At 33.8% G+C, this 14,087-nt stretch overlaps 1 protein-coding gene across 1 annotated transcript; it reads right to left on the reverse strand.

The window, feature by feature from the left end:
• Nucleotides 1-105: 105 nt before the first annotated feature.
• Nucleotides 106-6,064, reverse strand: LOC128224462 (uncharacterized). The gene is made up of 2 exons (XM_052934301.1): nt 5,842-6,064; nt 106-2,032 (listed from the first exon to the last, which is right to left on the reverse strand). The coding sequence occupies exon 2, from the start codon at nt 2,020-2,022 to the stop codon at nt 919-921; it is 1,104 nt and encodes a 367-aa protein (XP_052790261.1). The 5' UTR covers nt 2,023-2,032; nt 5,842-6,064; the 3' UTR covers nt 106-918.
• Nucleotides 6,065-14,087: the final 8,023 nt, after the last annotated feature.

Below are 14,087 nucleotides of genomic sequence, written 5' to 3' on the forward strand. Positions count from 1 at the left end.
TGGAGAATTAGAGTTGCAAGTGTCTAGTTTTAGATGCTGGTGTTTGGAATCCAATAACAGAAATATGTACCAAATATGAATTATCAGACATTCATCAATTTATTGTCAAATGTAATGTGGACTCTGTAGATGAGTACTGTCATATCAAAATATACTAAAACTGAGAATACTAATTTTACAAACATGTGGCGCTACATGAACATAGAACGTAATTGAATGGAGATGCTAAATTATGTACCACTTGGAACCTTTTTATTTTAAAGTGTCTCTTCCGCTGGATTGAAACTTTGTCCTTCATTTATAAAACACTTTACCTTCTCTAAAGATACAAGTTGGAGGCAAGATAATGCAATATACGTTTGTTTATAGTACAATGAATAGCATTTGTTGATTACTTCTTTTAATAAAACTATAATACAGAGCAATGGTTGGTCACAAATATTAATATTATGAATAAAAGAATGTATTCACCTCAAACAGAATATTGTCAAACATTTAAATGAAATAATACCGTGTACATAGAAAATTGCATATAATGAAACATACGAGTACAATGAATTATACAAAAAAACATAAACATTGAGTATTTTATTATAGGACTGATAAAAAAGTATATAAGTTCGTAATTAACATTCTGCAAGATGTAACCACAGTTCTGTTTGAAACAGTTTAAAATGGCAGACAATATAGCTATTTCAGTATTATCATGAAAGTTAGATCTTAAAATAGAGTATTCATGTTTTGTGAACGAGTGTATACTTTAAAACATTTGACAAGTAAACTAAATGATTACGTAAGGAAAATGACAGGCATACGTAGAAAGAATAGTACAAATATATTTGCACAGATATAACTTCAATGTAGGACAAAAACTAAGTTACTTAAATCACATTCGAAGCGAATCATTTTGTAGTCTCTCTAACCAGTGAAAAGACGACCGTACCGTTTGTGCGAAGGCCTCCTTTGAAATAAATTCATTCGGTTCATATAAATCCTTCCAAAACGTTTGTCCATGTTCAAGTCGTTATTTTCGCCATCAAGAGGTGATAACTCATGTTCATATCCAATTGAATTATAAGGATACGGTGCGCCTCTTTTCCCTAGCAAGAACTTTCCACCTCCGAGATAGACTCTTCCATATCGTTTTTCTGGATACTCATTTTGCTCGTTTCCTTCATACTCTTCATCCAACATATCTAAATCATTTTGGTCTCCGTTGTTCCTCTTCCCAAATAAGGATTTACCTCGGTTCATGAATATCTGGCCGAAGCGTTTCTCCGGAACGCTGTTGTCCAGTGCAAGGTTATCAAAATTTCTCTTTCCAAAGTAATTGTGGCGATGACCTTTTTGTCCCATAAAAATCCTACCGAACCTTTTATCAAAGTTGTCGTAAGGTAGCGAATCTGAATATTCAGACCTCTTGCCGAAATAAGACTTTGGATTTTTACCAAAGAAAACTCGACCGTATCTTTTGTCATAATTTATCTCATTAGAATCATCGTCCCAACTTCTTTTTCCAAAAAAGACCCTTCCAAAACGCTTAGGACTTTTTACAAACAGCCGTCCGAATCTCTTACTAACATCAAGTTGTGGATCAACTTCATCAAATACATTAATATTTTCTTTGTTTGCATCGTTATCATCGACATCAGATTGATCTTTGTCATCAACGTCTTCATCATAATAATACTCTTCCCCTGGTTCTGACTGGTCTTCAGTGAATTCTCTTACTTCTTGAATTTCGCTGAGAAGTTTCTCGCACGCTTGTCTGTCATTTAGACATGCATCGCAGAACAAAAAGGAGTGTTTGTCGGTACAGCAGGTGTCCAATGAGATGTCTAATTGAATTGGAACCATTGAGCACTGCATACAAATGTTTGCAACACCATCATCCAAGTCACATTGGTTAACTATGTCCTTGTCCTCTTGTCCAGCATCGCCAAGTGATAAGGTGATTGTCAGAAGTGTAACCAGTGAAAACAATGCAATTGATAATGCTTGCTTCCTCTTGATGAGCGGCATGTTCAATGTTCTGAAATAACAAAAAGTATGCCGAATATAATCCAAAAAGCCAACGTTCTATTTAGACAGATGTCAAATAGAATTGTTCAAGATTAATGGACATAAAAGATAAACTGAAATTGTATGAGTGTTGATGTTTTACATATAAACAATATTGCCTTGAAAGTTTGATATTAAAAAATTGAATAAGGTAGAAGCTGAGCCATTCAAAATCACTTGTGAAATTGATAGTGATATAAATCAATGCTCATAAAAAAACGATTCGAAATATATCTATATAGAACTACGAATTATGAAAGAAAATGGACACAATAAATTTGTGAAGTTTCAAGGTTTTGTTTTTTCGCGAATGTGGAAATTACATTATGACCTTTATATTTCCATGAGTATTTGTAAAGGCCAGGTTTATTAACGTTATATGTTTCAATTAAATACATCTCCATAAATCTCGCTCAGTCCTCTCCTAAATTTATGACTACCTAACATGCAATTTTATTAAATTCCTCTTGTATCAAACGCGCACGATTGCACCTCTAACATAAAACATTGATCCTCGTGTGATCTTGCTTTGTCAATTAAATAACTGAATGTTGGTTATAATATTTACGTCAGTTTATTGATTGTTTTAATATTAAAATACTTGTATGATGTTTCCTAGCATGTGTTCATTGCGTAACATATACTTTAAAAATGGTACGTTACCACCGACTGGCATTTGTTTGCTAAGATTTATCTTAAAGGTACATATTTATAGTTTGTGATTGAGTCAATCACTAACCCCCTTACTTTGCCTGTGTGATGTTAATTATAAGATACATTAATGTATATATTATAAGGAAACTATTTCTACTCTTTCACAATTTGTTTTATCCATCATCAGTGTTTTAAAGTTTATGTATCCAATGGGATGACTTATTTTATTCAAATTCACCGTACATTAAAGTTAGTAAATTAGTAAGCTGTAACTGATATCGGTTGACTCAAAAAGGGACTTGGCCAGTAGACAAACTTATATTATGCCCATAAATGTTTGTTAACATGCATCAATTAACCCGGTAAAGCTAGATTTGACAATGTTAGGTAAAATAATGGAATTTATATATATATATATATATATATATATATATATATATATATATATATATATATATATATATATATATATATATATATATATATATATATATATATATATATATATATACATATAATCAGTGTCCTTTAGCTAGTCGCTACAGTCTCTTACTAATAAGGCAATGACATCTACACGGACAAGCCTAGTATACTAAAATGTGAAAAAGATATTGTTTAAAGAAACAAGGATCAAAGCCATGACACAACGCAGTAAGACATCAAACATAACACAAACTTTGTTGGCATTGGTAACTGTTGAGGTAACCATCTAACCACCTTTTTCCTGTTTCAGTTATCATTTTATGAAAACTATTTTGAGCAGATAGACAAATATAAATATTACTTAAACTTGCACTTTAAGCAAAAAAAAAGGACATTAATCTTACTCTAAGACTTTGAGGTTTCAACGTTAATTAGCAGACGCCTCTGAAAACCGCATTGTGTAGGTTGCAGATATTTAGGAAAGAGCGGGAACGTAAATGACAACCTATTTCGAATGATTATAGCATCTCAGTACATGGATATATCATATAACGACACCCACACATGTTTTACTCAAGAAGATTTATCGTTTAACAGTTATACGATATTTAACGACAGCCTGACCTGCCTTTGACAGCCGTAGCCGGTGGGGACTAGCCTGTCGATATAGTAAATAAAAAAGTCCTTAGCGTTGGCGCGAATGTCTCAATGCTTCCCCACGAGTTTGCAAACAAACGCTGAATAACCAACGAAGTTAAAGGACTTATTAAGTAAATGGAACTTTCAAGTTCGTTTTAAACTTTAACTTTTCAACTTTCAAGCTTTCTAAATGAAAAAAAATCGTATTCTTTCGGCGACCATATTAACGGAAATATTAGCGTTAAATGTTTGAATTGCCCAAACATGTCAATTTTAGCTTCATGGTACATGCATTCCGTATTTTATATAAATATATGCATTGTTTAAAGGGTGATTTGTGGAGATAAAACAGAAATTTGACAAAAAAATATTTTTCGTGGAAATTAATCACAGATTTGTGTCTGTAGGTTTTAGTTTTACTTTTCGCATTGTAGAAAGTGCCCTTTCATTATTTGAAAGCTCATCGTTATGTGTGCACATGTTATATGATATGATATGTAGCCACGTATCGAGTAGCATTTCTTTTACTATAATTTCAATGTCATTGAATTAAAAATTGAATATGTTCATCATTGACATTTTTGGTTGATAAGGACTTTACATTTGAGATACACACATCTTTTGCAACTCATTTTTAAGTAACTGAAAATTAACCTGATTTTATCATTCAGATAAATTAATGCTTAAACGTGCTGTAGTGTGCGTCTTCAATTTCACTTGTGGTGTTCACTTACGCATCAGTAAATTCATATAAATCAAGCCTCAAGCAAGACGTATTAAAGGTGATAAGATATCGTCTAACAAACCGTAAATGAATTAACACCAACGCTCTTAATAAAAACGAAAGCAAGCGAGGTAACGATGTAAATGTTTAAATGCCAGAGCAACCACATGTTCTAGGATTGGTATAATATCTTAAGAGAAAATATGTTAGAGAAAATATGTTATTTACGGTATTTCAAATGTCAAGGCTCATAACGTTTCTTAGAAATAACTTAAAAAGTCACACTCTTGGAGAATATACGATAAATGTGTATAAGCCCGTTTGTCCACCCGACATCAGGATGGAAAATAGTTCGGGATAGGTTGTGTTTCGTTTATGTAACTACTACTGCGCTTATAGTCTACTTAAATGTTCTATGGATAGACTTTTAATATGTTAATAAGAAAATATATGTATTATACATCTATTTTCTTATGAACATATTAAAAGTCTATCCATAATATATATAGTAAAGGAGGAACAAATACATTTCTTTCACTTAATAAATATAGCTAAAAATCACGGTTGTGAAATACAATTCAAATGTCGAATTCTTAGTATATATTTGTGCAAATTACAGTACAGCTCTTTCTGTCAAAACCATTTTACTCCTTACTCCTTAGCATAATGCAATGATAATATATATATGTCATAGTTTTTGTAATAATTCTTGAAATTTTAACAAAATGTTTTACTTATCTAGAAATGGACAAGTAAGAGGCATAACAGTAGCAATCGTCTTTGATTTTACAAACAATAAGGGAAATGAAACTTGAGTTGCACGTAACTATAGCGGATCTTCGTTTTCATCTTCAGTGAATTCAGGTACAACAACTTGTTCCATACATTATGACACAAAAAAGGGAGATATATAAAACTTAACACCATATTTCTCTGATAGCATGAAATTGTATTTTTATGTCACTGGAAGTCAAGACAACCGACAAAAGTAATATGTTTTAAAATTCTTTGAAAGTTTGTGTTTTGTTGTTTTTTTATTTAAAAATGTTCTAAAACATTTCATTTCCCGCAAAAAGAATGAACGTTTAGACTCAAAATAAAAATATAAAAATCAAAAAGCTTGGTATTAATCTATGAAAAAATAGTTTTCGCAAAAATATTGTAAGGTAAATTCTCATTTCAAAAGCGTATAGTGATTACAAGATGTATAACTTTTTGACCAAAGTAAAATCTTTTTATGAGTATCGATATTCCATATTAAGCACAAGAAAATACATACATGCATACGTGAATTATAACTGAAACAAAATAACACACATATACTGAAAACATTTACCTACCGGTACTTGCCACAAAATTCAGTGACACTATATTGTAGTATCACAGCTGAATTTCAAATGTTCAAAAGTATAATCAAATAACATGTAATTTATTTATGTCTCAAGCGCTGACGTATTATGAACAACACAATGTCAGTCCCTCTCTGCAAAATAATAAAACCAATTCTGAAGCAGCATGTCTTTTAAAGACCAGATTTATCAGGCGAGCGCGTTACATCGAAAACCGATATACGAGTAGAAATATCCGGGCAACTTCGGAATGAAATGTCACTCGATATTACCATGTCCGCTCCAGCTCTCACCTTTTCAAAACAACGAATAATACTAACGGCCCATTTTAGGTAACATAAGCTTCCTTGATATTTGCGGACATTCTGGCATTTACAAAATGGAAACAAGAGTTAATGGGCTTTATTGGTAATTGATCCCCCATTTGATTTCAGTAAAGAGGTATTTTACTGGTTAGTTATTCGTATTGAGATTAACAATGTGCTCACTCGCACTTTGATTGTATTGTACTGTCAATGCCGATTTCAATTTGAAAGGAATACGAACCAAACAGTTGACGTTTCACGGAATTTATATGCGAGATAACAATAGGAGACATTTACACATGAGCTCACCTGTAACAAACAGTACTTTTAAATTTAAATGTTATTGAGGTGGTTTTCGATTTACTTCTTCGATAAATAAACATTAGCAAAGTGAAAATCAATGAAATTTTCAAATTTACCAAACAATGTAGCCCAGAACTACATTATAAACGCCTTTTAAGTACTCAGATATCGACAAAAACCCGTGGTCAAAGTATTCACACTGCAAGAAAGGCCAAACGTTTGTTAGAAAAATGAGAACACCCACTCTCAAAAGTGTACTATTACAATGAAACTACGCACAAAATGTGTTACCAGTACATGTAAACATCAGTGAAATTTTATTTGAGATATTCGTGATTTCAAAATGATTAAAATGCGAAGGTAAATATAATGTGATAGTCGTCAACAATGAGCATACTGCTAGACCATTATAATTACAAACTCCGGAAAGTTCCAGATCAAACAACTCCATTTCGTACGCCGACAGCTTTATGCACGCAACTGCATTACGGTTTACATAGTGCAGTCACTTCTATAGAACTTTATCTTAACATAAGGAATATGTATTTTGAAAAAAACTAAGACCTTAGATAGTATACGAAGACATATTCTTGCATAACAGACTTGCGTCTCCGCATAATTTTAATGGGCCTTGAAATTACAGTCTTAACACAACTTACGTTCAATCAGGCGTGAGCGGCCAGACTATCCTCCGCTTCAACTACAACAGAGCCTGGCCAGAGCTAGACTGTCTACCGCTTCGTCAATCAATGAGGCTTGCAAGTGTCGAGAGGCAGACTGATTTAATTCCAATTGGAACCTGCCTTCCATTTCATTTAACCAAACTAAATAATGGATTAAGTGGATAACGACAGAGGAGTGGTCTAAAATGATTTAATATGGGTGGTACAGCAAGTGTTTGTATATACGTTCGCATAAGAGTTTAGTTGGTGGTCGCCAAGCCGGACCAGTGGGTTTTCTCCAGGTTCTCCTGTTTCCCAAACAACAGTGTGACTTAGTATAAGTTAATAAAACTTTCTTTACAATCGCTGTAAAATAGGTAAAGTTTTAAATGTTAAGTTTTAAACAATTCTATTAAATCTAATACAATTATAAATATGACATCATTGACTATATTGATTGTTATAACCGACGACTTTTGCATATTTGTAACCTACATCCCCTGCTCATTTAACATGCACCAATAAGGCTTGGGTTAAATAAGTTTTAAAATTTGCCTACTCGTGCAGTAATGATCATGTGACCGATTAAACGTCAACTCGATTTTTTATATTGAAACAAATAAAAATAAGAGTAATGATTCTGAGATCTTCACATTGTATTTACTTTCTACATATACCTTTATCCTGATACTAATGTGAAAAACTACAGAACAAAGTTCAGTAGCCAAAAGTTTAAACATAAACCCGGTTTAATGGCACTGTGTTAACGCCAAAGACATAGAACACAAAAACAAAAATCACGAACAAGAAATATTGAAGAACAGCACAAAACTCCACAAACAGCCCAGTGCATATAAACTATATTAAAAACTAGGTATGTTTATCAAGGATTGTTAGTTACCTCCTTGGAACGGTCAGTAAAATGTAAATTTACTGGGGGTTTAAACCAGTTTACGTGCACAAACCTCACTCTTATCCAAACAATCCTAAATAAAGAAAAAAGTGTGAAAGGTAAATCTTATCAAAGCGCATTAACTTGAGGAAACTTAATAATTAAACAAATAATAATAGTTAAACCCCAAGTATTTCAATGATTAGAAATCCCAACTCTATCTGCAGACGGAGGAATACAAATCAGAGCACCTAAAGCATAAACTTTTCAAAGATACGATGAACCGATCAATAACTCTGTTTACAAAAACATTTTGTGTTCGTCAAAGTTTTCATTTATATATTCCTTTTGACGTTTTCTTTTCTTGATCCCTGGAAAACATATGTGTCTCTATGTGTTCAACGAAGCAAAGCTAGAAATAAAATCATTACTGTTCTCACCATATGTTAACTGAATACAGAAAACACAAGATAAATGTGCTGAAAAAATGACATCTGGACGCAGCTGTACGGCATCCTTGATTAAATATCATGAACTAGAAATATAATATTTTGTCTTTATATCGAATCAATACATAGCGTCTTAAGCATTCATAAAATGGGAAATAAATACAAACTTGTAATCCTTCCTTTACAACGGTTCGGGACATTGATTAAGTAAAGTTTGAGTTCTACCAGCATTATAATCGTCTCTGTTGCCAAGTGGTTAAGCTTCCGCCTACGAAGCGGGAGGTCGTGGGTTCGATCCCTGGCCGCGTCATACCAAAAGACGTTAAAAGTTGGTACAAGTAGCTCGCTTGCCTGGCGCTCGGCATTTAAAGGGTAGTGCATGGAAAAGTGGTGTACTCAGTACTGGTTTAACCCAGGAAAAGTGTACCCCGTGCATCGGTGCTTTACACCGAGCACGTAAAAGAACCAAGGGGTCTCTTCGAAAAAGAGCTAGGGTATAGTACCCGGACCTCCTTGTATCCCACCACTGTCTCTTCAGCGTGCTGTACCTTCAACAAAAACAAAGGAGCCTGTTGGAAATAAGTGCTTGCACTTTCACGGGTTATCCTTGACCGCAAGGTCTAAAACAATACATACACATAAAAGCAACCCCACTGTTTTTACAATAAAGCATGGACAAGTCCGATAAAAATTAAAGCACATGAAGGGCAATTTCACTGACATCATATTCGATAAACTGTTGTCATATCAATAAAAATCTCGTCAAATGACCATTATATGATAGCTCTTTCAATGTACGGGAGAGCACATTACCTCATTTTCCCGAATAATATTAGGACCAAGCTCTAGAGCATACTGTTTGGTGATCATATCAACTGTAGCCTTCGTCATTGTGTATGCCAATTGCCCAGGAACTGCTTGCTTGGACCAGATGCTGGACACAATTACGATAGATCAAGGCTTTCTTGTTGCTACCATTTTCTTTCCAACAGACTACATCGCCTTGACGAGTCCTACAACTTGTGAATCACTAATGCTCAGAAACTTCTGTCGGGGATAATCCAGTGATTAGAGGGATGCCAGTTTGTGCTGCGTTATTTACAAGCCCGTCCAAAACTTCTATTCCTTCCAGTTTGTTGTTATGCGTTTCCCACTTCCCGTTATCTGCGTGTATTGGTTGTATTCCTGTTCTAAAACCAACAAAGACAAATGAATAAAGGAATAAAAAGAATCCACACCAGGCATCAAGAGTGCTAGATAGAGAAGGTCGTAACCTTTATACCACTGCGGTATCGAAATGCGACGTTTTTTACAATCCATGACTTACCAGGAGTTGTCTGCTTCAAAATGTTTCAGCATAAAAATGTTTATCTTTAAGTTTTACTTGTAAAATACACATACTTTAGATCACAACTCTCTTTTTTGGACGTTGTTTGCTTTCAGTGAGTTACGGTAAGGTAGATTTGAAGAGGTTTAAATGAAACCAGTGGATTGATCAATTGGGATCAATTATAATATACATAGATTTGCCGGTAATTTGTAATGATCTCTTTATTTGATGTCTTTTTGCAACTAAATGGAAGTTAATTTCATATCTAGAAATGCATATATCGTCTGTCGTTCATGTGTTGTGGCGAAATATGTAGGCCGTATATATAAATTGAATATATCATGTATATAATGACTAACAATGTTGCAGTGTATGACAATTATGTCAAATAAAGTGTGTTTTATCTATATGTAGGCCTTCATCCTGAGGCCTCTAGACAGGGTAATGTTTAAATTGGTTATTTACCTTGTCCCTGTAGTTTCCGTTGTACTATTCAAACATCATCAGAACCATTGAAATAGGAAAGCCCATCAGACACATGTATACTTTTGCGAGTAACTTAAAACTGTTCCGCGATGTACTCCTGAAAGCCATGGTTAACAATTTTGCTGCGCTGTAGTCCTTAAATTGATGTTTATTGACCAGCCATGGACAACAATTCTGCTGCGCTGTAGTCCATGCACGGATGCTTATTTTACATCATTTTGCTGTGATGTAGTCCTTGCACTGATGTTTATTGACCAGCCATGGATAACAATTTTGCTGCGCTGCAGTCCTTGCACTGATGTTTATTGCACATCCATGGTCAACAATTTTGATGCGCTGTAGTCCTCTGATGTTTATTGAACAGCCGTTGTTAACAATTTTGGTTGCGCTGTAGTCATTGCACTGATGTTACTGAATAACCATGGTCAACAATATTGCTCCTTGAACTTATGTTTACTGAACAACCATGGTCAACAATTTTGCTGCGCTGTAGTCCTTGAACTATTGTTTACTGAACAACCATGGTCAACAATATTGCTGCGCTGTAGTCTTTGGATTGATGTTTACTGAACAGCCATGGTCAACAAATTTGCTGCGCTGATGTCCTTGAATTGATGTTTATTTGCCTGCCATGGTCAACAATTTTGCTGCGCTGTAGTCCTTGAACTAATGTTTATTGAACAGCCATGGTCAACAATTTTGCTGCGCTGAAGTCCTTGCATTGATGTTTATTGCACAGCCATGGTCAAAACAAATTTTGCGCTGTAGTCCTTGCACTGATTTTTATTGCACTGCCATTGTCAACAATTTTGCCTCACTGTTGTCCTTGAACTGATATTTGTTGACAAGCCATGGTTAACAATTTTGCTGCTCTGTAACCCTTACACTTATGTTCATTGACCAGCCATGGTCAACATTTTGCTGCGCTGTAGTCCTTGAACTGATGTGTATTGCACAACCGTAGTCAACACTTTTGCTACGCTGTAATCGTCCTTGGACTGATGTTTATTGCTGCGCTGTAGTCTTTGGATTGATGTTTACTGAACAGCCATGGTCAACAAATTTGCTGCGCTGATGTCCTTGAATTGATGTTTATTGGCCTGCCATGGTCAACAACTTTGCTGCGCTGTAGTTTTTTCATTGATACGTATTGCACAGGAAAGGTCAACAACTTTGCTGCCGTGAACTCCTCAAACTGACGTTAATTGCACAGACATTGTAAATCATCGTAATTGTTCGAGTTATATCTTCCATTTCAGCCTATGTTTTTTAAGGAATATTTTAGGAGTGCATTGTCCAATATTAAATCACATCGTTGGCGCCTATTATCTATATTTGTTCATTTTTGGTAAATATCAAGGAATCTGTTTCTATTCTTTCTGCCTTAAACACAATTTCAACAGCATTTGCTAATTGGTTTCACACGTTAACGAAATAATTGTGCTTTTAAATATAGACATTTGTTCGGTGGGAGTATCGGATTTGCCGTTTATGCCAATGAAGCCATGGCAAATCGTCACAATCATTTCCACTAAATATTTTACACGTTTTCGACAAAACACGAACCATTATAATTATTAATATTTCTTTATTTGGTATCTGTATTTCCATCTTTACAAATTTTAGTTTGAGCTCTCTAGGAAGTCAATTTCAATGAAAAAATTAATGTAGTTTCAACTTCCAAATCGTACTATTCTCAAGGTTAATAATTGAACATGTTTGTTAACATTATCACTGCTAAATGACAGAAGCAAATGCATTGTGCATAAATCAAATTAAATGAAACACCACACTATAATGGCATGTTAGTAATTATGATGTGTTATAAAAACAATTTGTTGAGTAGTCGCATTGTTTTGATCTTAATAATCAGTTTTAGAAATATGATACAATGAATCACCCAAAGTGAATGTAGGGAATTATACAATTTATGTGTGTTCTATCGTTGTGGCAACCTGTTAATATTGAATAGTTTTGACAAAAAGGACTCATACGCGCAATCGTTACCAATTGTTCTCATTTGACAATCATTAAAAAATGACGCAAAATCAACGGATCGGCCCAACATTCAACAATATATCGTAAACAGGCATACTTGCGTTTAAGGACAAAACATTCAGAGAAGTTGTTTGGTTCCTTAAAGATATTAAAATAATTCTGTAAAAGCAAAGTACAAGCTGTCAAAAAAGCTAACCTATTAGTTTAATATAGCATTACCGACCGGAAAAGCAATTGATAAGTACATTACCATAAGTAACAACAAAAAACTACCAAATTAAGAAGACACTTAATTTAGAACAGACAATAAAGGCAAATCGCCTGAGAATACTTTATTATTGAGTACACTTTAAAATGTTACAAAACCGAACCTAAACGTACCGAAGTCCCTAAACATTTCTGATATTGGCATTTAAGGAAACGTCATTCAACAAAGTTAACAAGATCACTAGGTAATTATAAGATATAATTTATTGCAATTTTATAATCATAGACAATGTAATCGTATAAATGAACAATGAAGCATACGCACGTATAGTTCGCTTTCTTTGATCTGCGCGTTTACATAACATGCACGGCAATTACTTGTGCACTAATCACCCATGTAGTTGCTCTATAGATGAGCCAATGGGTTAAGGGAAATTTGGTATAAAAGCAGCCCCCTTTTGTTCACAAATCGCATTTGCCATCTTATCTCAAAGCATAAGGTAAGTTTATGGATATTAACATAGCTTTTCAAAGCGTGATATAGTTGAGGTCTATTCAATATTGGTTTGGTATTGTGATATATGCCAGATTTATTCCTAAGTATACTAATGTATTCATTTATTTAGAAAGTGCAAGTCTTGAGAATATATACATATGTTTGCTTAGCGCGTTCAAAGTTAATTCAATTCAATTTTGATTTGGTATCAAGTAACATGCCACATTCATACCCATACCTTAAAAAGTATTCATTTATTTAGAATCCGCAAGTCCTTAGAAAATTTCATAATTATGTCTGCTTAGCACGTTCAAAGTTAATTTTAATTAAATTTTTGTTTCGTATTGTGAAGAATGCCTAATTCATTCCTAAATATTTAGTATCTGAAAGTCTTCAGAATATATGCATAGTTTTTGCTTAGCAGGTTCAAAGTTAATTACAATTCAATTTTGGTTTGGTATCAACCAGTGGATATTCCAGATTCAATTCTAAGAAATTGTTCATTTATTTGGAAACTGCAAGTCCTTAAAACATTTACATATGTTTGCTTAGCGCGTTCAATGTTAAGATCAATTATGGTTTGATATCAAGTATTATGCTTTATTCAGTTCTAAGATTTGCTATTTAGATTTGCATAACGGGTTCAAAGTTAAGTTAAATATCTATTTCCGTTGGGTATGTGACAAATGCTAGATTCAATCCTAAGAATTTATTCATATGTTTGGAAACTCAAAAAATCAAAACGCAAAAACAACAACGTAAATATAACTGACTTAATATCTATCGGAATACGACACATATCGAATAGAACATCATAGTTATAAAAGACACTTTTAAGTCTAGTATCGTATATGAAAAAAGGTTTGTGCACATTAAACAGTTAAATTTTATTCTATTTAAAATAGTTTTCGTTTTCACAATGCTGTGAATGTCTTTGAATTGGAAGTAATTTATTTCTTGAAGAATTGTATTGGAATTATTAGGCTATGTATATGATATATTTCAGACAATCTACAGCAATGCAGATACTCTTAATTACTAGTCTGCTGGTCGGCACCGCTATGGCCGTCGGCAAAGGTGTGGTAGTACTTGGTTTTGTATTTGTGCCT

The sequence above is a fragment of the Mya arenaria genome, chromosome 17 (genome assembly GCF_026914265.1).
Source record: "Mya arenaria isolate MELC-2E11 chromosome 17, ASM2691426v1".
In the NCBI taxonomy this organism is placed as follows: Eukaryota; Metazoa; Mollusca; class Bivalvia; order Myida; family Myidae; genus Mya; species Mya arenaria.